General features: G+C 34.9%; 1 protein-coding gene across 2 annotated transcripts in view; it reads right to left on the bottom strand.

The window, feature by feature from the left end:
* GBE1 (1,4-alpha-glucan branching enzyme 1) overlaps positions 1–25,407 on the bottom strand; it is a 167,398-nt gene that overhangs the window by 29,514 nt on the left and 112,477 nt on the right. For both annotated transcript variants that reach the window (XM_068910619.1, XM_068910627.1), the window contains exons 13-14: positions 6,739–6,923; positions 5,427–5,555 (exon numbers count right to left, since the gene is read on the bottom strand). In XM_068910619.1, the coding sequence (XP_068766720.1) occupies positions 5,427–5,555; positions 6,739–6,923 (314 nt within the window). The remainder of the gene's footprint in view (positions 1–5,426; positions 5,556–6,738; positions 6,924–25,407) is intronic.

The following is a 25,407-nucleotide window of genomic DNA, read 5'->3' as shown; positions in this document are numbered from 1 at the left end:
ACCCAGTGGAACAAGGAGGACTGTAATGTCTACCGGACATAATTTCTTTTACAACAGTACAGTGAAGAAAAAGTAAGGTTTCTTATGCTGACAGCCTACAAGTACAGATCAGCTAAAGATGAATGACCCTGCTTGAGCAGGGGGTTGGACTAGATGATCTCCAGAGCTTCCTTCCAACCTAAACCATTCTGTGATTCTGTGATCTTCAGGGAGATCAAAACAAAAACGCAGGCCAGAAAGGCAGTACGCTCTGTATCTCTAAGTATGTCTGACAAGCTATTTAAGAAACTGTATATGACTAAAATTTAATGATGCATGTTACCATAAAATACTGATACATCACGCTCATCCACTTAAAGGTAAATTTAATGCATGTCATACTCAAATTAATTGGACTCATCTAGTCTGCTAAGCAAACTTAAACCTAGGTATGGGCTGCTGCAAGGATCTTCATTTTCCACAATTTCCAGTATTGTTCAGATAAATTTTCTCATAAAAGAATTTAATCAGTATATTATAATATTTAGCTCTTCAGGCTAATTCAGTAATTGCCTCTCTTTTGAGAGTATAAAAATGACTGACTACTGACTTCCAAAAAAAGGAAAAAAAAGCAACAAACTCATGTTTTTAAGTGTTTCTATTTCATGTTTAAGTCCCATATGGTGAGCAAAGAACGACTTAAAATTTTCAGAACATTTTTTCCACTTTTAGTGTCACACATGACATCTCCTATTTACACAGTACATTTTGTGAAGTCTCAGTGTAAAAGGTTCCATTACAAATCTGGGCAAAAAATTCATGGCTCTAATTGCAGAACAAGAGTTAGAAAAAAAGCTATTCTTTATTAAAACACCCCAAAATATTTAAAGGAAACAGATACTGAAAATAAGCATGCTGGATATAGGCAGCAAAGAACAAAAGGTGGTGAAAGTAGAATAAGAGGGTAGCACTAACAGTTAACAATGGGAAATGTTTCATTTAAAAATTTACATTAAAAACAGTTCTACATAGTTTCTATACTATATATGTTTGACTGCTATAAAAGGTTGAGCTGTAAGAAGTAAGTTTCATGATTGTTCGTTGCTTATAAGCTGATGCAAAGTACTGATCAAGTCAGCTTTTCTTGATTAATAGTTTAGAAATCTCAACCAAGAAAGTTTAATGTCTAAAGGAAATTAAAGTGCATAATTTATACCTCTTCTGGCTATATGGAATATAAGGAGGACTTCCCATTGACTTGCTTAGTTGATAAAATACTTTGTACTCTTGATTTTCATTTCCAAAAATAAATCTGAATTCCTCTTGAAGTGTCAAAACGTGCAGCCTCATAGCTTCGTTCATATTCTGGAAATCATGTCCTTTTCTTCTTTTGCACTCACTTTTACCAGTCTTGCAAAGATTACAGTAATACTGCAGATTAGACACCATTTACTGCTGACATTTTAGGCAGTCACCAACACTACATAAAACATCTACTAAGCACATCTAAAACTGGACAGCACTGTCTCCCACACATTAACTTTTGCCTTTTGGTCTTGCAACTTGAAGAGATATGAACAGAATAAGGAATTTTCATTTTTGAGTTACTCTCTTTCATGACATGCTTTATAACTTATACAACTTCAAGTTTGCTGTCAATTAAAACTATTCATACAGTTAGTTACCAGTGCTCAGCTGAGGAAGTTTGAGGGTCTGCTGTAACCTGATCCTGCTTTTTAGCTGTTTCAGAGGAGCATTTCACTTACTATCTATATCTACTCAGTTCTAATGCCAAAGTATTAGACATGTCAAGTTTTACTGAGATGAGGTCTCCTGAAAATGAGTGATTATGCATGACATATGTGCATGTGCACATCCCATACCAGCTACTACCAAAACCTCAGCAGTCCTTTAACATGCTCAACGGCAGTCCCTCAGCTCTAGGGCTTTCCTTGGATTAGAAGCAAGCTTTTATACAGAAAAATGGGATGACAGAGCACTTCTATCTTCATCTTCATTTTAGAAATGAAGAAAAAATACTGAAAATACCATTGTTAGATACAATACTGCTTACCTTTCCCCAGACAGAATGGAATCAAAAAGTTTGGGCATGTTCAAGATCGCTATGGACAACTGTTACTGTCCAAAGATGTTGGTAGCAACAAGCACTAAACAGAAGTGAGATTTTTATTGTGTAGGTATCAGGGTATCTTATCTTATTTGATGCATGCAGCCAAAACACTTCCGTTGGGGAAAAAAAAAAAAAAAAAAAAAAAAAAGTCCCAACAGTTCAGATGACCTCTGGATGAGAGCACAGTGATCATAAATAAGTTTCCCAGAACCAAGGATGTCTTAATTAACATGAATATGATATTCATTTCAAAGACCAAAGAGGAAAAAAAAAATTGCCTAGCTAAAAAGTTTTTACCTAAATTAAACTATTTCCCTCCTCTCCACCTCCCCCACTACTCCTTTACTATTTCCCCCTTTCTTTGCTCAACAGTTCAGGATGAAGCATTTTGATTTTTATTTCAAGGATCAAAAGAAACTACTATAATTGCTTGAATTATACTTGAGGTGAGCCTGACGAAGATATAGCCAACACGCTGTTAAAGCTGAAACTATGTTTTTGGGTAGCTGAATTATTTATCTGAATAAACATGCCCAACTCAAGCCTCAAAGCACCTTTTTGGTTTGTTTGCTTGTTTTTCCAACTGAAAGGAGGTTGCATGGAGGGACAACCACGTAAAACACTTCAGCTTTTGAAACATGAAAACCTGTTTAGGCAAGCTTTGTGAACCAGAACTTGTACTATCGCTTGCAATATATCTGCCTAAGTACACATAGTATACAGAATTATTTGCTTCTTTAGAATCCTAGATACTAGAAAGGAGAGAAGGTTCCTATCTTCACACTTAAAAACCTAAGATCAATCAGGCTGAGATCCAGCTGGCAATATTTCACTCAGAGGATTTTCTGGAATTTCCCATTGTTCATACATTGATCTGCCATAGAATAAAACCAATAAGGGAAGTCTGTTGAAAAGGGGATTTATAGGAAGGTTCTACACTCAAGATTCTCAAGGGAGAAAAATAAATTAAGAGCAGCTCACTACCGCCCCTCAAAATTGCAAACCGTACAATATAGGAAAAAGGGACAATACTTCCCTAAGAAAATGAACAAAACTTTCAGAATTAAGGTGCATTATGTTTTATATACAAAAATAGCAACAACAGCATTTAGAACCCTCAAATCCTACCCGAGGAAGCAGATTATTTGTAACATATTGAGGAAAGAGAATCACAAAATTCACTAGTTGTTAAGGGCGGTGAGCTTAATGGAGATAAAACATAAAATAAGACCTTTTATAAAAGCAGATAGCCAATTCTGAGCAGTGTACTTCATTAGCAATAAAAGTTTTAGGTTAGAGAATGAAGAGTTAATATGGATCTTTACTACCATCTTGCTTTAACGAAGGCCCATCTTTTACATTTAAACTATCTGTAGTATATAATGCCCATAAAATATATACCACATACCTAAATGAAAGGAATATGTATTGAGTCTAACACATTAAAGTAAGTATCATATAAGCTGCAAGTGTGAAACATCATCTGTAGGCCTTCTTTTATAACACACTTGTCCTGAAGACACTTGAACTATTTTTAAGTGCTATTATGATTTTCATCTAGTCAAAACAAACATAAAAAGATCTAAAACAGCCTTAGCATCTACCACTAAGTGAATAACAAACATTTTCCAGTGAGTTTTTGCCTACATTTAAAAAAAACAAAAAACCAAGAAAATCCACACCATTGGTGTTGGCTGTGCTTCCAGCCAAGATACAATACAGAAAGCTGTTTCAATGTCCAGAGTGAACTAGCAATAGACCAACTTACTGAAACTCATCTGGACCTTGACTTGCAAAGTAAAAATCAGTGAAAAGCAGGTTTGGGGATTTGGTTCAGAACAATACTACAGAGCCACCTCAGCTGAAATAGAAGCAATACATGCGGGATTCTACATATACAGTAAATGTCAAATTTCTAAGGAGCAGGGAAATCTGGTACTGTAAAACAGATGCATGAAAGATTTTTGAAATAACTGTAAAATTCAGAGCACTGCTCATATTAAATATTAATATAGTCAACAGAGTGGTCATGAAAATACGTCCATAAACAAAGAAGCCCAAACAGTTTCAAAGTTGGGCCTGAGTATAGCTCAGTCCTCATCTTAGATGCAAGTTCTAATGGGTTACTAGGAGTAGAATTCTTCCAAGAACGTGTGCATCAAATTTATGCAGCAAAAAAAAAATTATGCCTAGATATTTAGTTCATTCAGTAAAAAACTGAAAATGAAACTAGGGAAATAGGCTTATATTTAATAGGAATTAAATTAAATTTAATAGATCTGACAAAGATATGTTATGGAAAAGAGAGAAATTAAGTGATATAAAAGTTTTTAAGAAAATGAGATTTGCAAAACTTCATAAGCATATCTGAGAATTGAAACTCTAGCATCTTTGAACAAGGAAGGCAAGAGAGTGAACAAGGAAGGCAAAGAGTGAATAACATGAAGTATCTTTTGGATTTAAGTGTAACGGTATAATGAGTATCAGAGCAAGAAAGTCATGTTAATTCTTTTGTTACGCATTGCGGTCCTTAAGGCTTAATTTATACCTTTTCTCTCTGCAGAACCTGAAGCATTTCTCATAAGGCAGATAAACTGCAGCAGCGTTAGCTTACACAGGTGAATACCTGAGGCTTGTGACTGTCAAACGCTGGAATATCTTACAGAATCAGATGAAAATGTTGCTATTCCAATAACTTCCACACCACCTTTTCCAGGAGTTCCAGTAGCACTGTACAGTTACCAGAGGAAAACACTGAACAAGGTGGCTTTGGGCTAATGTTTCTAAATCATGAAACCACTGTTAACTGCAGGTATGTGAAGCAACCTCCATAAATTAGAGTAATGATTAGCTACTCTGAACTAAAGCAACTGAAACACAGCAATAGTTACCTTCTGCCGAAACTGCTGATAAATAAAAGAAGGGAGTAGGCCAAAAGGCTAGGAACTGCAGTGCATTAAACTGATGCAGCAAGATTCATTGGACTGTTTGAAGTGCTTTGACAAACGCAGACTGAATGTAGTTGGGCAAACTAAATTCTTCAAGCAAGTCAGCATCAATTTTTTAAAACTTCCTCAATGCTAAGTGTTTGCCTTTGTCTCCCAATACAAGTCAACTACTGAAGATTATTCATTTACTTCTCTAAACATTAATTACGGACCATCAAAGTAAGATTGTACTGATGACATAAAAGAAGTGGTTTCTTACCTTTTAATCACAGTTTTCATTCATTTTAGAAAACAGGAAAAAAAAAAAAAGTAGCTTACAACTTCTGAAGTTCTTCTGTACATATGAGATAACAAAGAAAAGGATATTTTCCTGGAGTTTCAACACCCACTCTGTAGTCCACGTAACTTTGTTGTGGATGGAAGTTGAAAATAAAAATGAGACCTGCCCTCTCAAACGCAATGACCTTATTGGATTCATGCTTTTCACTCACAAAGGCCTAGGAAGAAAATTTTTCCAATACTATAAAATCATATCTCATTTCTAATTAAATTGACAAGAGTAAGAAAATACACTGCTGCTATACCTCATTTCTAGTTAAATCAGACTGTTAAAGATTCAAGCAATATGGATACTGGAGTTAACATACAAACTAAAGAACTCTTGTACTTATGTAACATCATAAAAAAAATTCTGATCACTAAACTACAGCTTTAAATTTTAGAGGGGTATGTAAAATTAAAAACTTGTAAGTGAGCTCTGGATGCAGCACTTTAAAAATTCTTAGTAGTCACAGATTAGTAACGTGGTCATTGTATCACACTTTTCTTTAGTGAAAACAGCTTCCTCTTATCCAATCAAATTTTCAATATATTTCTTATGGGGATCAGAATCGCTCCTACTGTTAGTAACATAGAAAAAGAAGCACCAGGTATGTGGGTTTTTTGTTTTTGTGGTTTTTTTTTAATCTCTGTTTGAGAAATAGCTTTGATAAACCACATTAAACATTTATTATTTGCAACAAACTGCTGCACAGATACCATCTTTATTCTATTTGCTACAGTCATAAATAAGTAACTAAACAACCATTTCAAACAGTCCTTTAAAGTGAATTATGACTAGAGCATCACATAATACTTTATGTGCCCAAAAGCTATCAAATAATTTAAACACTGAGAAACTATAATATTTGATGAGTTGCTTTAATAAAAACTATAGTGCAGTATTTAGGTAAAAAGGTAAATACAAAAGTGACAGGTTGAAGATTGGGACGCTATAATGCATGCTATACTGTACCAAAAGTCTTTTCTCAATAAGAGAGTAATTATTTATGCAAAGTAAATTGTCAGAAGAATTCATACTTTCTCAAAGTAATCCTTGGACTGTATTACAAACAAATTTTTATAGTCTGCTTTAACCAATCTGCAGTTACTAAATAAAAACAGCAAAAATAATAGGAAAAAAGATTGCGGTGAAGCTAAAAGGATACTATTTTAGATTTTTACTATCTGCAGAAGATATTTCAGTGACATGTTTTGACAACTTGAAATATATGGCGGGGCATTACACAATGCAAAATAAAGTGCTGTTTAAAATTTCTGCATGCAAATTTTATATTATTGTTATTCTGAATGCATATGCTACTGGTGACTAAAAACTTACATTTAGTATATATAGCTTACCGGGGGAGATGCAAGCCAGCCAAATCTTTCTTCCAATTTATTCATATCTCTGTCAAATGCATTTAGGAATCTATAGCGAAGAAGATGATCATCAGTAAGATTAAACTGTCTTCTGGCATAGTGGTAGCTCTCATTATTCCCTTTTCTGGGAAAGTCAAGCCATTCTGGATGCCCAAATTCATTACCTGTATTTAAAAAATATTAATTAGGGATCCATGAAATCACATGCTGAAGAAACACTAAAAACAAAGATAATATACATTAAAATAGATTTCCTTTCAGAAGTTTTAAATTCCATAGAATAATTTTCCTTACATAAAATGATCCTTCTATTATTAAAATTATTTTCAGAACTTTCATACTCATTAAGAGTGTTTGAATGGCCAGTGAAACTGCCAAAACAAAATATCCACAGAGTCCTATAAAAGTCTAGACTGAGGAATGGGTTTCATAACCTCTACATTATCATGTGATGCTTAAAGATTCCTAATTCCCATCAGGGCAACAGAAATTGAGTCAACCAAGATATAAATTTCAGAGTCACTATGAAACCTAAACATACCACTTTAACACTATAAATCCACTGCCTTAGAGCACCGAAGAGCAGAAGACCAATTAGCACTTTCATTCACATGGTTAACTTCCATACTGACGGAGGTAGAAATCTCCCACTTTATCAACTGAACTTAACAGCAATCAAAAGTCCAGCTGGACCCACCTGGACCACTTTTTTCACTGTATATCCTGACTATAAATACTGTCACTGTTTCTAATAAAATAACTATTCAATAAAAACTACTAAAAAAAAAGATTTGAAACTGTTCCTCAGCTTCTGAGAAGCATTCAAGAAAGCATCCTAGTTCAAGCAGTGGACTAAACTACATGCAATAACCCACCACGTACAATGATGATGCATTCAGTCTTTAACATTAAAAATAAGTGACTTAAAGGGCTTTAACAGAGCATAGGTGGCTTCAGCCACCTACTCCTTGCAACAGGAGGGGCTCCTTTCCTGAACTTGACATTTAGCGCCACAAGCACCAAAAGGGATGCTTTTCAAGCTGGCTTGGAGCACATTTCAGCTCTGGGTTCCTTTGTGTGCCAAGCACTCAGGTCCCTTTAGATGCCAGCAAACACCACTGTGTTTCAATTTGCTTTTCTATAGCAGTAATGCTTCACAAGTCTGCTGTTTTCATCCTGACTATCTAGGCCACAACAACTAATGAATAGATTTTACTTTAAGATAAGGAATATGTTTAGTCAGACTTCAATTAGACTTTTAAAAAAAAGAAAACAGAGGAGAGAAAATTCTAAATTTAGTTGAATTTGAAAAAAAACAAAAAACAAAAAAAACTTCTTACCTAGAATTTCCAAAACAAATCTCAGGCATTGAAGCCAGAGACTCATAGCAACACTTCATTCCTCTTGTGACTCAGCATTCTGAATGACTTTCTTGTATTCCTAACTTATTTTATAAAACCCTTCCTTCCTTCTTTATTAGAGTTCAATACAAACCCAAATAAACTTAATGGTTCCACCTTATGCTTTTCATAGGGTCTATGATATTTGATGCATCACAAGCATTTTACAGAGATTACACATAATATGTTCTCACTAGAAAACAGAGACGACGAGTGGGGTGCCTGGAAACGTCTCTGAGAAGTAATATGACCAAGTTTAAGAGTATTTCTGTATTAGAAGGAATCTATTCAATATTTCTGCAAGCAGTTACTCAAGTTTTGGCAATAAACTGCAGTTTTGTGGCCAGGTGAAGGACAGGGATACAGGGAGAATGAAGTTGAAGGTGGTGTTTTCTGGATGGAGAGCCTGCATGAGTAGCCACCATCTGTGTTTCACACAGCCTGTGCTGCCTGGAAGACCCAGAGAAGATGGTCAGCAGCGACAGCTATGAACTTAGATTTTCAAAGTGATTTTGTGTATTTTCATGTTTCACAGGAACAAAGAAATGAGCAAAGAACAAAAGAAAAAGGCTGCACTTATATTTAGGAGACTCCTTTACAGAGGTATCCGTTTTGTAAACGGACTGACAAGCTGTAAATTAAATTTCATATTCAGAAGCTAAATCACTAAATTTGACATTCAGTTCAAAACTACAGACAAATATAAAAGAATGAGAATCACAGCAGGACTTTGAAAATAACCTTGGAATAATACTGGACAGAGCTCTTAAAAAGTGTGCTAACAATACAGTACAGAAAATGAGGAAAGATATTACTACAGAACAGAAACTGTATCTAACCAAATTCAATATTCTCTTAAGATCTGGCAAGGTATTATCTTCTTTTGTGATCTGTGCACTATTGAAAAACATGTGATAGCTCAAAGATATCAAAAAATATCGCAAGCTGGAGATAGGATGCATCTTGAAAAGATAGCCAGGGAAATCATATCTATTTATTGAAGAAAAATATAAAAATGGAGGAAATAAGCAATAGAAGACAGTGAATAAGTTAGACTAAAGTAGCACATCATTTCAACAGAGCATTTCACCAGAAGTAGAGCGTTAACTCCTTTACACTTATATCGTATACCAACTCCCCTCATTTGCCTTGCCTGTTTCCCCACCACAGTAGCTAGTGTTGTTTGAATGTTGTTTTTTTTTTTTTAAAGTAAAAATGCAGCAAAAATAGTTAAAGGTTATTAAGAAAAAAAAGGGATTCAACATAGTACAGCAACTGGATAAAAGACTGAATTACTTGCTGATGTCAGAAAAGCATATTCAAGTTCTAAGCACTTACATTTTAAAGCCTGTTTTTTTTTTTTTTTTTTTCCTTTTAATAGGCACCTTCTGGGCAACATACCTGCAAGCCATTTATATTTGTGATGTTAAAAGTGAATGAGGGCTTTTTAGAGACAGAAATACAAGTTCCTAAATTAAGACAGAATAAATTCCAGTAGGCTTTTTTCTTTTGGTCATAAGACAGAGCATAGAGAAAGGGAACTAACATTTAGGATGCAAGCAGGCGTTCCCATAGATTGCAGAGAGCATTTTGGCACTTGAGAGGCATCAAAGCTACACACCCTTTAACAAGATATACACATCCCACACTACATCTTGTCCAACAGTCACTTGCCCAACAAGCACTAGCCTGTGCTAGTTTATAATATAAAATCACTAGTTTTTCTTAGTTTAACTTTAAAATGCACGAGGAGCAGGTAGGAAAGAGAAGGCGACTATAACTCTATGACACTTACTTGTAGAATAATTAATGGTGTCTGTAAAGCGTGTGCTATCCCCTCCCTAATGTTTTGCTTCTTATTTCTGACAAGAATCAGTAACAGTCACTTCTGGATAACTGAGAAAACATCTAAGTGTAAAAGTTCTATTGGGATTTCTTTTCCTGTAATTAATTTGCTGTTGGATGTAAAGGTCCAAACTACAGATTGACAAGCAGCCAGCTGGTACAAATGATGCAAATCATGACAATGGAACTGATGTGGGGGAGGCAGAGAACAAAGCTGAAATTAACTGAAATTTTGATTAGAGAAACAAAACAAAGACAAATCACTGAAGTGCAATGCATACTAATTTTATCTAGAAATTAATTCTAGTTTGCTATTTTCTACATGTTACGCATATTGCACATCTTTACTGTGCACAAGATTTCAAGATCACAGTTCTAACAAATAAATTAACATCTTATTCAACATAATGAAAATTTACACCACTACCGTTTGTAAGAATACAAATACACTTACACCACAAGAAGTACTTATGCAGCTGATGATTATTTTGCAGCTGAACCCCTCAGGTTATTAGTCGTCTTGATCTCTTTTTCAGACATTTTTGCTAGCAATTCTTTCTCAAAGAATCAGACTAAACAGAACTCTGACAGCAGCTTTAAAAGATGCAGGCAGTTAAGCAATGCCAGTCTTTCCAGGATTTGTTTTATGTGCATTTTTTTTTCTTTTTTTAAACGAAAGATGTATGACATTAAATATTTTAAGAACAAAGTAGGCGAGTAATTTATTCGATAAACACCTGAATAAACGTCTTACTTTTCTTTGGCTTAAGTTTGGATAAATATATAAAGGATCTAAAATACTATAAAACCTTATTTAAAGCAGAGGGGCTGAAGACTGTGCACACTGGGACAGGTTTTCAACTCATTCACATTAAAATATTTCCATCAAAGTAAGTGGAGTAACACTACTTTACACAAGTCAGATAACCAGCCTATTCAGAACTCATAACTGACGTGAATTTAATTTCATCATCACTGAACAACGATGATAATGCAACAATCTGGAATAAAATACTGCTTTGCTTGCTTTCTTTTCTAAACAGAACCAATGTAAATCAGATTTAGATTGTACATCATATTCATCACTTTTCAAAAAATAAACATTTCAAAGGATTAATCCTCATTTTCCCTTGTTGTTGCGAAGCTCTGATATCAAGCAATTCTCATACTTCATATTTACTCAAGTTTGTAGCAAATTTTCTTCAGCCTCTTAAATTTTAACTAAATAACATTCATATGACCAAAAGCAAACAAGAACCTCTACACTGCCTTCAAACTACCAGGGGATGAACTCTATTAAAAGATTCATTTAATCCTGTCAACCATGTGAAAATACAATAGAATAAAATTCCAAATTGAAATATTTGTGTTAGAAGACTTTGACAGATTTATTTTTTTAATCTCTTCAGCATTCAATTAGGGCAAACAATTACAATTTTTTCATTAAAAACAGGCTAGAGGATATATAATACATATGGTCTTGGTAAAAAAAACAAAAATCATAAAAAAACCCAATGAATTGGTAAAAGAAGTCCTGTGTGAGAAGTATTTTTCTCCCATTCTGCTAAAATTTTAGATATCCTCTTTCCATTCTATAACGGGACAAAAATTACAATGAAGACTTCATTTGCTCTGGAAACTTAGATCTTCCATAGCCGAAGTGAGTGCTCTGACCACTCTTCCTTCTAGTCTTCCAACATCTCAAGACAACACTGCACATATAAGAAAGCCTACCTGCAAAGATGTCTCTGAAAGGCACATTTCTACGAAAGTTCTGAATCATTTAAGTCAGCATGTTTATTCTCTATGAAAACCACACGAAAAAAACCCTCCTTTTCCCTTCTTTCCTCCCCCCCCCCAAAAAAAAAAAAAGGGAGAGAAAATTTGTTGGAAACAAAAACTTAGGTGAAAATATTTTATCGACGTTACGGTGGGCTGGATTAGTCTTTTATCTACTATTTTAGATGCACTTAATTTTTTATATATTAATCAAAAAGCTCTGTTTCATTAAATCTGCTAGGTAAGAAATTTATTACCAAGAAAATGCCAAAAAAAATAGCACAAACTGTGTATTCTACCACAATATTTAAGGTCAAGATCTTCCGTTCTGGTTTACATCTGTTTACTAGGTTAAATCACTTGGGTTGACGAGAGACTCCAAGAACTGGATTTGTTTGCTAAAGCTCAGGTAACAGAGCATGAAAAGAGTCATACAAAACAAAATGTGATTATAAAATGGAGAGTGAGCAATCAAGAGCAATCCAGTCCTCTGAACAATATGTTAATTATCAACAAAGATGACTGACAGATTGAAGAGGTAACTGTTAGAATTGCAAAACTGAACTGGAGACTGAAGTTCCTTCTACTGGAAACATTGCTAGGGATGTTGTGTATGTAAACTCTAGTCCAACATACTGTACTGAAGCAGGATCAATTCATATAAGGAATATGACCCTGCCTCAATGCAGCAGGTTGGACTCGAACCCTGTATTTGTAAGATTTTACAACATAACTCTTAGCCCACAATATTGCTGTGTTTTCGTATTTTTTAGTCCTCTTTCTCTGTAAGCTCCACGGAATGCTTCATGAGACCTGTGATAAATATGTATGCTCTTTCGTACATGCTTATTACAGAAATGTTAAGTAGTTTTAAAGTTCAAAGCTGCTTTCTGTTTTTAAAAAAATTTTGACAAAATTTAAGCACACTTCTGACCTCTCTTCTACAAGCATTTAGCAGTTTAAAATGACATATTGTTTTCAAGTTCGTGGTATAAGAATGAATTACTTTCTCTTCTTTCTCCCATTCCCCCTTCCAATCAGGGCTGACCTGTCTTCACTCAGTTTCTACTGACAGAAAATACTGAGCTATTGTTCCATAAAGTTTTGTAATGTCTTATAATTAAGTTTATTATTAAACTGTTTCAAATTCTTAAAGGAATTAAGATTTCAACTGTTCCAACAAAAGTTAAATTGAATTGTTTAGTCTTCATATTTCAAACTTATCCCTCCTTTTATCAGATCAATCATAGAAAAAAAAATTCTTCTCAGAAGCATGTAGTCTGTTTAATATCTGTATCAGGAAAGGCTGGATGACTACAGAGCTTGCCTGCATAGAAGAAAAGGTTAGCACAGGCACAGTGGACAGACCATGCCATTGCTTAGCATGATTTCTATTACTTTTCAACACAAGCAAAGTACAGCATGGTTACGCCAGCATGCCTGCATATAGCAGAACTACAGTTACACACACGCATGTGTTTGAAATAAATACTTTTTATTTGCATTGTTCCATCAGAAGAAAATTCAGTGAAAAATTAGTAGCATCACTTATACTAATTTTCAGTTCCCAGCAGCAGACAAGTATTTTCCTCTGAATGCTTTAGTGAACTTAATAGTTTCTACAGTTCCCGCTAAAGAAAAAAAAAATAGGACCCTGGGAAGTCATCTAGTCTAGAAGGGACCCTTGAGAGGATGGTTATTTTTCTATCTGTTCTTAAAATTTTTCAGTGATGAATGCTTTGGTTTCCCATCTCAGTGCAGCATAATATATCACAGACCTTAAAAAACAAACAAACAAAAACACCCACAAACCACTTAACCCCTTTTCACATACAGCATTTCAAAATGTGAGCAACAAGGTAACTATTTGCATTGCTGTTGCACTGCAATAGTTTCCATTCTGCCGTTTTCAAATAACTGTATCGTGGTAAAAACAATAAACATCATGACTTAGACACTGTGACATTTCCACTACACTGCATGCCTACATACATAGTATGTACTGTTAGCGAATTATTTTCAAGAGATCCCCCAAAATACGTAGGAACATAAATATTCCACAACACCTCATTACTTTTCTTACAGAGTTGCAGAGATTAAAACAAAGAAAGAACTATGACAAGAAACCTTTCAGATTTGGTCAGTTTAACTAATTTCTTCAATGTAGCATTCTGTTGAGTATTGATTTATATCACAATTAACAGGTTAATTGATTTTAAGAGTGAATTTAAAGACCAGGTAGGAACGGGGGGAGGCTAAACGAAGAGGACAAAACCTTTTTGCCATAATATCTTAAATAAACGGCAGTTTTCTTATTAGTTTCAACATGGCCAGAATTTCACCCTCTGTATTTTTGAGAGAGTGGACAAAGAATAATGTTAACGGAAATAAAGCAAATGCAAAACAAAGGGGAAAAAAAGTAGTTGAATGGTACTTGATATATAGGAAAGTTGCAAAGTTTCTGAAATGATGTAAATCAATAATGAAAGCTTAAATTGATCAATAATATTCTGTTCTTGCTATAGAAGCAAGACTAGTTAGAAACAACTAACTGTACATTTGTTAACAGCACAAAATGAGAAAAATCAAACTGAAATTTTGGATTGATTCAAAAAGCAGTTCATAAGGAGGAAAAAAAACCCTCAACCTTATCAGCTTGCCTATAGAGCCTAGGGATTCACCAGAAACTTAATTACACTACAAAGAGGTCGGGAATAGATGTCAAAACTGATAATTAGCAAAGTTATCTGGGAGCACAATTTGGTGCAAGAACGTGCTAAACAACCCCGTCAGATATTTCTGCAAACTCCTCCATACTCGCTGACTCTAAAAAGAGCTGTTAAATTCCTCACGTATTTGAAGCGGAAAACTTTCGAAACATCCCAAGCGACAGATGTCACGACTCATGAATATATAAATATTCATGAAGCAACAGATATTCAAAGACACCAACAGAGAACATTTCCACTATTTATAGTAGAATGAGGGTATTATAACACCCCCAGAGGAAAAGAAAAAATCAAAATAAAATCTTATACATCTATTAACAAATACTAAAACAGCACTATAACTTTACATACTTCCGTATAGCTATTTCAAAGAGAAACAAACAGAAAGGAAAATACATGATTCTTGTCCCAGAAACCTGATAAACTGCAATTTTATTAAAGTGATGACAGGGAAGAAAAGCATTTTGCGAAAGGAGGTGCATGATGAAGACAGTTTAAAAAAAAAAAAAGAAAAAAGAAAGCAGTCAGTACAGATTTAAGAGCAAAAGTCAACAGACAAAACAACAAGGTGGCTTTTGAGGAGTGGTTGGGGGTTGTGAGAAGTCATTTAAAGGAGAAACATTATGAAAAAGAAGCAACAGGATGGAGAAGTGGGCAGTACTGAAAGACAAACAGCATCAGAACGGTAATGCTTAAATTCATGTTCATATTTGGGGTGGTGAGGGGACAACAGGAGTAATAAAGTATGTTTGAATAAGGAAGAAGTAATGACTGAAAAAGATATTTTAGTAATTTTCATTGCAAGGTTAAATTCCTTTGCATATGCACACATGCACACCCTCCCCCCTTGTTCCCATTGGTCTGACTGTAGATGCCAAAGATTAGTACAATCCTCAAAAAACAAAAAAACTTAGAGAGTAACTACTCAAATGCATACGAGTCCACTTTCCAACTGGCATATCATCTATTCTGGGAAAACAGTTCCCCTGTTGTGTATACATCATTACTTGCACTACATATATTTATATATCTATGAAACACACATACTTCATACACAGAGCTGATGCAACAAGGAGAAAAAAAGCAGCTAGGTCATGGGTTAAGAATTCTTTCCACAGTCTACAAATCAGGTCAGTCATTCTTAAGCCAAAGAACAAAGATGAAATACAAAGTTCTGTTTACTTGAAACAGGAGGATTCAGGCATCAGAGAATGCTCCTCGTTGCAACTCAGTGTCTTTCATCTAGTGCCTTCAGCAAAAAAGTATATTCCTGAGATTCCTCCTAGAGTCACATATCTCTGCTTTGAGCTTGCTTAGCTTCCTTCTCAATTTGCGAGCCTCCTCCTGCTTCCACATGCATGCACCTCAACCTGGTCACGCTGAAAATGCATTTCGAAAAATATCTGGCATAAACCTATCTTCGAGACCTTCACAGTTTTGAACATCTCTCATTTGTCATTATTTTCAGTGGAGCCAGGCATCTGCTCAAGATATTTTCAAAAAAATAGAATTTTTGGGTTGTTTTAAAACGCCTTTGAAAAGGCTTGGCATCAGCTACACCACCTTTTCCTCAAAAGGACAAAAAGCACCAAGCAGCAAATACAGTAGCTGGAGCAAGTAGTACCTGGGCACTGTGGCATGATAAGGTGCTGTTTTAAAGAGGCCAGAGCCTTAAATCTGATATCCTCAATCTTAATTCTGTGGCTGCCAATGTTGGACTCATCTGATTTAAAAAACAGTCGAAAGAATCCATAGCTCACATACTAGATATGTTTCAATGTAATCAAGGAAATTGATTTACTTGTATTCTGAATTACATATTAGTGATTTGTGAATCTTGAAGGTACAGGAAGTATTTTGTCTGCACGACTTCGCACTTGTTCAACCAAAGCAAGCTAGTATTGGAATGCCTTGCCACTGTGAGCTCATATAAACACTATATAAATTTATATTTTATATACGCATATATATTTATAAATATTTTATATATATTATATATACATAAATCAGTCTATTTGTTTCTAAACAGAATTCTATACAACAGCTGAAGTCCTAAATGTGACTAGTATCTAACTCAATACATACCTTAGATATGTGAGCACATTCTCTTGGAAATTAGTTAAAACAGACAACAGTAAAACAAATAGGTAAAAATCAAGCAAAAAACAGCTATAGAGCTCTGTGTGTAACATGTCCTATTTCAAAATGTCTCCAGCGTGTCACACTCTCCCTATAGAAGATTCCGCTGCAACAGTGACCATGCCACCTGTGCATTTTTCAGCAGTACACTCACCAATGCATTGGATATGCTCCCCAATTATTACTCCATCATCTTCCCCCCACCCCCGGGAAGATAACATGCAGTAATACCTCATATTAATGAAGGATTGCTTTTGTTTTCAAATATATGATTTATAGAATATATGAAGACAGCCAAGCTGAAAACATGGCTAGCACATCTAACAAAAAGGTAGCAATGTTGAGATAGCCCTTACTTACAGAGCTTATTTTACATTCTCTGACTGCATTTCATTGATACTGATTCCTACAGAGACCTGCTTCACTTAGAAAGTTACCTTAGAGTCAAAGACGACTATTTGTGAGCATAGTCCTTCATACTTCTTCATTCTTCTGCAGAATGCTCTGAGATACAGAAAAAAATGAAAAAATTGTGTGCAGAGCCCCTGAAGAAAGGATGATTTTGACATATTTGTGATAGCATGCCTGTATTTTTAAGTTAATTCTTTAGAGTTCTCTTAAAATAATTCATTTCAAGAAATAGAATTGCCTCAGCAAGCTGATTAAAAAAAAAGCACAGCCCTGGCAAAATCTAGCATACCTACTGCTCAGCACAGTGTATTTTCTTTATACGACTACAAGTTCACTACTTAGCAGAAAGACAATTAAATTTTTATTGTATTTCTACCTCTCACCAGAAGAATGACGAGTCTGACGCTAAACAGTCATGCATTCAGGATCTGAAGTTATATCACACTTTTTTTTTTTTTTTTTTTTGGTAAATACACTGCAGATGAAAATAAATGCCAACTACTGACACCAAAAGAGACGACTGGCCAACACTCCTTTTTGCTTCAGGCCTACTGCTGTGGTATGAAATGTTAGCCATTTGCAAAACTCAAATATGCTGAGGAAAATATAAATAAAGATCTATAAAGGATCATGACTTTTGATAACAGTTTAAAACAACCCTGAGTTAGGAAGTGCCAGTTGACCAAACTACTTTCCTATATAGTTATCAAAGTAAACACGACACACGAGATAACAAGATTCATGAAAACATGAAGACAGAAATGACTCAAGGTATGGGCAACAAGGAAGACAGAATATCTCACACTGCCATTTTCAAATGCCCATGCTAAACTTGTTTCAGATAGCAATATGATGAATGAGCTAGAAAAAGTGAAAGGGTCCAAAACATATCACAGTTTTATATATTTGAGTTTAAGAGCTGACTACTAGTTTGCGTCACTGAAGTTACTTAACCCATGAGCAGAGTTTGAAGAGGGGGGCAAAAAAAAAAATAAAAGAGATGAATCAGATCAGCAGCAACTGGAAGACTGTGTTAATAAAAAAGATAAGATCTTGTATCAGGAGTGGCAGAAGCCCTTGATGAGCTTAGAGCTTGTTGGGATTAGATCACCCCGCTGCTTAGATATCAAGAAGCATAAACACAGTTGAAGCTCTGAGGCAGCAGTCGCTGCCTCTGATAGCTTTAAGGTGCCACTTATCAGCTGTCCCATACTATCTTGTGCAGGGAGAAGTAACTCCTCATCTAGCCTTGCCCATTCACTTGGGCTGCCTGCAGTACTCAACAGAAACTGCTGTTAGCCCTCCACCTGGAAAAGCTGCAGCATGCCGCTGAAAAAAGGTGTTGCTGTCCTCTACATGTGCTCCCAAAGCGGCCCATAGTTCCAATTCAAGCTCTGAACAGCACAGTAACTTTGCAGAGGATCTTCTCTTGAGACTGAAGTCTAATTCCCAACACAAACATTGGTTCGTTGTTCTGTAGCTCTGTTTAAGGACAAGATAAAACCACTAACCCAAAACCCCAATACATTATGGTATAATGCACTATTTATCGGGCATTTTCACTCTGACCAGCAGAGTTTTCTGGTTTCTAGAATTAAAAAACAAATTCTAGAAATCAGTCATCTAATGGTTTATATTGAACAGAGGTTTTCCAAACTGCAATATAACAGTTCAGCTAGGGATACTTCTGCATTAGATAACAAATAAGATAAGGAAGAATGACACTAACTGAACTCAAAATCGACTATTTTGTTGGGGATTTTGGTAGATTTGTATTTCCCTTTGCAGACAAGGGAATATTTTGAGTAACTTAAGAAGGAAAGGGCGAAACAAAAGGGGAAGCCTCAAGCGTTTCAGATTCTCTTTTGCCCTATGAAAAATTAAATGTTGTATTTACATTCTGATTTTGTTTATACTCACTACTAAATAAGTGCATGAAAACATAGTACTATAAACAGTTTAAATTCTATCAAGTAGAAGTAACTTCATGATTTTTCATTTCACAAAAATCTGACTTCTCATTCCAATTTGGAAAGAAAATAAGCTTTGAAATATACTGATATTCCGGAGAAGGAAAACTGCTGCTTTTCAGAGTGCATTTCAAGACCAGTATCCTCATCAGTGGTTCACAAATAGAAACATATAAACATAATTACTGCATATATCAGGAGAATTTCCACCATCGATTCACCTACCCTGTGCATTAATTGAGTCATCTTCTTTCCCTTTCAACTTGTTCACTGTGATCTTTAGTTTGTTTTCTGAGACATTTTGTTTTTGAAATATGCTTACATAAGAAATGAAAGAAGGTGATCAGTTTATTCAAGACTATAACCAGACACATGAGAACCCTTTTTTTAAAGTTATTAGTTTTTAAGTTATTGGTTATTAGTTTTAGGATAATTCCAAAATATTAGTAAAATAATTGTATGGTGACAACAATCTGTGGCAAGATCTCTATTTATTGCAGTCAATCATAACCAAGATGCACCAGGCAAGATTAAGTGCAGTGTTTTTTTTTATTTGTTTTTTTAATATGTGGAAAAGGATTTTGAAGCCTACAAGTCTGATTTTACTGTAAGAACAATTATACATCAGTAGCTTGGGTTTCTGTCTTTAGACATCTTACAAAAGCGGTAGGTTTAAAAAAAAGTAAATAAATGAAAAGTCACATCTGCCTAATGACAGACTGAACTACTTACAAGCAGTTCTACCTATCAGGGTATTGAACTGACTAAAGAGTTGACTGCTCTGTCACAGAATAGGCAGGTCATTTCATTCTACACCATACATTACCTGTCTATAAATAAAATCAACTAATGAAAACATGCAAACATGTATTAATGTGCAGAAACCTCTGATGAGGCAGAAATATAAGGGGACCTGTCCAAAGCAACAGCTGTCCTGGTATTCGCTCTCCCTCTCAGCAGGATAGGAATTAAATTTTGTACAATATTCAAAAAGTGATTCTGAACACCAGTTGAAAGATACAATGCCTTTGTCAGATAGCGGGTGCCTGCATCTGCATGGTGTTCAACATTAAAATTCAGTTAAAATCATTTGAGATGTATTCCCTCCACAAAAATACTTAATCTTGAAACACTCACTGAATCAGCTCCTAATATTTAGGATAGATTTGCAGTGGCTGCATGTGAACATGCATGTACACCCATATGAATTTTTTAATATGGATGTAAACGTTATCACATTCGAGTTTAAAGTACCATGAACATAAACATCCTGAAATTACATTTAGTCAAGCCACAGAGTATTAAAAAAAGAAGTTAAAAAAAAAAAGGTTAAATGTAACAGTAACATAATGCATGCATATTAAACTATTTCTACGATTGTTTAAAATACCAGAACAGTATAAAGGAAGTCTGTAACATACTTAAGAATCAATCCCTAAGGACTACTATCTTCTAATACCAATCTGCACTTAATCTTGATGTCATGTTTTTAGACTATGAAATGAAAAGCAAACAGAATGGTTTGTACAGCATACACTGTGAAGTAGGCCCTGTCTCAGTAACTGGGGATACTGCTGCATAACGTTACCCGTTCTCACAGTATTGCCATCCTCTGTGGGGAGGAGAGGGAATGTAGCTAATGAGAATGTAACACTGATGGGAGACCACGAGTATGCTGATAAACAGATAGGCTAGATTTACAAGTGTAATTTAAAGATAGCCTTGATTCATGTGTACATTTAATCAGTGTCAGCACAATTGAGAAATGGACAAAAGGAAAAAATACAAGAAAGAAAAGCAATTTAGCAGGTTTAGAGATAGCCCATCAACAGGCAGGCAATAGCTTTAGAAGCTGAAGTGAAGCATCACTCCTCAGACAAAAAGGTGACTACACTGTAGAGAATTGGTGTTGATGGCACTTTTGCTACAAATAGCAAGTGATTTATATAATACCCTCCAAAAATCTGTAAGATTAAAGAACAATTCTCCTGCAAGGCCTTCATCGTATTTCATAATGTTGGTATGGGGGTGATGGGAAAAAACATCTTGTATTGTTGAAAGAACAATCTTGAAAGAGGAAATCACTTGAAGTTAAAAACAGGAAAAAAGCCTTGTAGAAATAATTCCCTCATTGACAAACTACACTGTAACTGAATGTTACCACATTATTTCTTTGAGGAGAGAAAAAAAAATCCACAAAAACGCCACACAGCTGTAGCAGAGGATACCCCTTCTGCATACTACTTTAATCTTTCATCTTCTCCTCTCCTTAAATTTCTGAATAGGTAGTACCTTGAAGAAATAGCTTTAAAAGACATCAGAAAATTCAGAGGAAGCATTGCCTCAACTGGTACTACTCCATTCCCTTTCTTTCAAATAATCATTGCCACTATAGGCAGAAAGACTAGAGAAAAGATTTTGGCCATCTGCCTTCCAATAACGTGTCTTTTGATAAAGAGCTTCTAAGAGCTACTTAGAGCGTCATCACACAAAGCTTCTGCCAATTTTATATTTTACCTACTGACTTTCAGGTTTTAACATGGAAAATTGTTCAAGTAACTAGGAAATCTAAGACCCTCTGAATAGCTCCAATATTTTTGATGACTGGCATATTACATCTGTGATTCCAGATACACATCAGTCCATACATTAAGAGAAGTAGTATGAGGGATATGTGCATGAGCTGAGCAGCATGGTATTGTGCGCTGGGTAGATGTCAGTTCTTTCCAGATCTCGGTAAGAAGGAATGTCCACTCAAATCTTTAAATATTCTGTTTAAATACCATATCATATTTAAAGATAGCAGTAGAACAGAAGATCAACAATTAATTCCTACACACTCTGATACTAGGAACTCTGAGATGATACCGCATTGGCTGGACCTCTCTATCAGGACATGGCATGCTTCACAGATCCTGCCTGTGGCGAGGTTGCACTATCTCTGAATATTCTGATTAAATATCATATTAAATATACTTAAAGATCCAAATGGTCACTTCTTACTGAGATCCAGAGAGAACCAGCACCTACCTGTTGCACAATATATGAGTCCACAAACAGAAACAGATACTACTTACTGGACTACAAACTATTGAAGACAGTTCTAGTTTCAATTTAAAAAAAAAAACCTCAGAGAGTTAAAAAGGGTCTAAAATACTAACTTGTAATAAACAGCTTGTTGAATTCACCACAGGTCACTTGATGTCACCAGCTTTTATGAAGCAGGACACTATTCAGTATATGTTATTCCTCACCCAAAGCCAGCAGGAAAAGGGGAACCTGTGTACTGTGATCTCATACCTGCATTTATACTGAGAGGAAGATAATCTCAGAGTATTTAGTACTTAGGGGCCCAGGGACCAAGGCTGAGCAGTGACCTCCCAGCACAGGCACATATGTTGACCTCTGATTAGCAGGTCTCCAGCAACAAAACCAATTCATCATCCTTAAGAAATAAGCTATAGAGCAGAGGTATAAAGTGTGAACATTCTTGTGAGCTAACATGAAAGGACAAATACTCTGTGAAATCCTGTGGAAACTCTGCTGCTATGCTTGATTTCAGATGGAAGATGGAATTACAATACACAAACATAACATGATGCATACAATCAGAACGTACACAGTTACTAGAGTAGTTCTGCAGTTTGATTGTTTATATCCTCTTTTACAATATATTTGTAGAAAGGTAGATGCATAATAGGACAGAGAAGTATGCTTTTTACATCTCCAACTCACTTCCTGGATTTGAGAAAGGATCAAATAGAAGTGCATGACATGAAATAGACTTCTCTCCTTTGGAAAGTTTCACTGGGAATTGATTAGGTGCTCTTTCTCAGTGGCCCAACTCTACAGGTGGGAGAAGGACTTTACAGTGTTACACCTTCTGAAAAGTGGCAACTCAAGAAGAGACGACTCTGAACAAATGTCTTCACATATCAGAAAGCTAACCTTTTTCTAGACAAATTCTTAAAGGAAGAAAAGAGATCATAATGTAAGATTGATTACCTATCTTAATGCTCATGGATTAAGTTGTGTTTTTTCAAACAATTTTGTGAAAATGGAGTTGGGAAACAGATAAATGAACAGCCTAACACTAACCATATGAGACCCAAAGTTGCCAAAAACACAAAAAAGGAAGATTTGCCATGAGTCATCCTCATTACCTTGTGCCTCCATTTATTTTAAGATCATAGCTAATCTTTGTTTTTGAAATTCTACAATTTATTATATATGCAGATGCAAATTTGGCAGTATTAAGCTTATACTTGAAGCACATTCAACTCAACGTTAAGACTTGAATTGGCTGAAAGCATAAGAAAATTGGGAACCTTTCAAGAAATAACTAATCATTTTACATTTTCCTTTGTGACACTGAATTAATTAATATAAATGTACATTGACAAATAAGAATCAGAGGAGAAATAACTTCTATGTTACATTACAGTCACTTAAAACACTTTCCCCTCCCCCTGCTCCCCAATTTTGGAAGTGATTACTCTTGAATTATAAGGACAAACTGTATAAAATCATATGAGTAAACTCATTTAAGTAGCTACCTCCATTTTTTTTTATTATTATTTTTTATTTATTTTTTTTTTTTTTTTAGAACTAGAACAATATTTTCCTCAGGCACTGCTCCTTTCCATGCCGCCAAGTTTAGCATCATTGTTAGAATTTATTTTGTATCCATTTATTATAGTTCTAAATAATTATTTTCAAAAATAACACTTCACTTTATTGAAATCTGTATGCATGTGAAGTATGCATGTAATGACCTCATGCTGCCATTGCACTGTATGCAAACAAGTAATGCAGCTTTCTTAGAACCCAAGTATCAAATGTTTTTGCAACTATGTTAGAAGGAAGCATATAATACTTTTTCTGCTTTTAAGATAAAGATTCTTTGGTTCAAAGAAAAAAAGTAAACTCTGATTTCAGGAAAAAAAAAAGCTTGCTTCAATGTCAGAAAAATGTTGTTTCACACATTTTTGAGAAAAGTCAAATATTTCAAAAAGCTAAGATGACCTATCCTCTCCCTCTCCTATGTAGAGATTCAAAGTGACAAAAAGAAAACACGAAACAGACAGAAAACCACTACAAATTATTTGCACAAAGAAATTTGAATTGGATACAGGAAATATTTTTCATCAATGCTTTTTCATGTTTCTTTTTTAATTCAAAAAATAAACTTATTTGGGGGTAATTGCTTTACATGGATCTTTTCATAAGGAAAAGAAAGGAAAAACAATCCTCAGGAACACATACAACTACATATTTATCTGCAAAACATATATTTACCAATATCATTATTTATTGTAATTCATTCTTTTGCACAGTCATACAATGCTGGTAGCTTAATTCACTACTTGTTTTTTTTATTTTGATCTTAATGGGAAATTTTTATTGTCAAAACGCAACACATCCATTGAAAACCTGATACCACATACTAATGCTAGGAGGAAGGAATAGGGAGAGACAGAACCATAACAACGCAAGGGTAGTAAAGGTTTCTTAAATCACCAAGCCTACCCTCTTGGTATCTCAGATAGGGTTCACATCATGCACTTATAAACAGAATTTAAAAGAAAAATACACTTCAATTGAAATGATTCGTTTGGCTAAATTTTTTAAAATCCTCTTTGGTGAACCTTCTACAGGCAGGAATACAATTATCCCAAACAGCATCACGTTCATGCAGTTCATGCCATTTTAGATCATCTTTACTTCTCTGAAATCACTGTTTTAGTATAAGATGCTTGCTAGCATGACATGTAGTAAGATAAGAGTGCATTTAGGGCCTGCATTTAGGGCCTGCATCAGACTACAGCTAATTCAGAAATAAAATGAGCGAGTATTTCAAATATACAATTACCACCCAGAATACTTTCGGTAGTACTTCATGGACAACATTTTTCCTTCTCTAAGACAAAAAATAATGAAGTAATAGGAAAGAAAGGAGATTAAAAAGTTAGATCAGATTTAAAAATTTATGAATGAAATAGAGGGTTTTAAAGAATGAAATATTCACAAATTTAAAAAGGTCTACCTACAAGGTGCCCAAATACAGCTGAACAGAACACAAGGAACAAAAAGCATGATAATATAAATGAGTATTTTAAAAAATAGACTACGCATTTATACAATACTTTTGTATCTATAAATACGTAGTACTCTTGCTACGCCACCTTAGTTGAAAGAAAGAAAGGGAGGGGGAAAAAAAAAGGAAGAATGGCAGTCCACCCATGTTCAGACTTCTGCACTTTTCCTTCAGGCATTACATACTATTCCTCACTTTCTAAGATGCTGGTAGCCATTATAAACCAAAACAAATAACCAATTATAAAAATAAGCAAACAACAAGAACAAAAAAACAGC

This window comes from Struthio camelus, chromosome 1 (assembly GCF_040807025.1).
Source record: "Struthio camelus isolate bStrCam1 chromosome 1, bStrCam1.hap1, whole genome shotgun sequence".
Classification (NCBI taxonomy): domain Eukaryota; kingdom Metazoa; phylum Chordata; class Aves; order Struthioniformes; family Struthionidae; genus Struthio; species Struthio camelus.
Note: the sequence above shows the minus strand (reverse complement) of the source record. Positions and strands in the feature narration are given on the sequence as shown.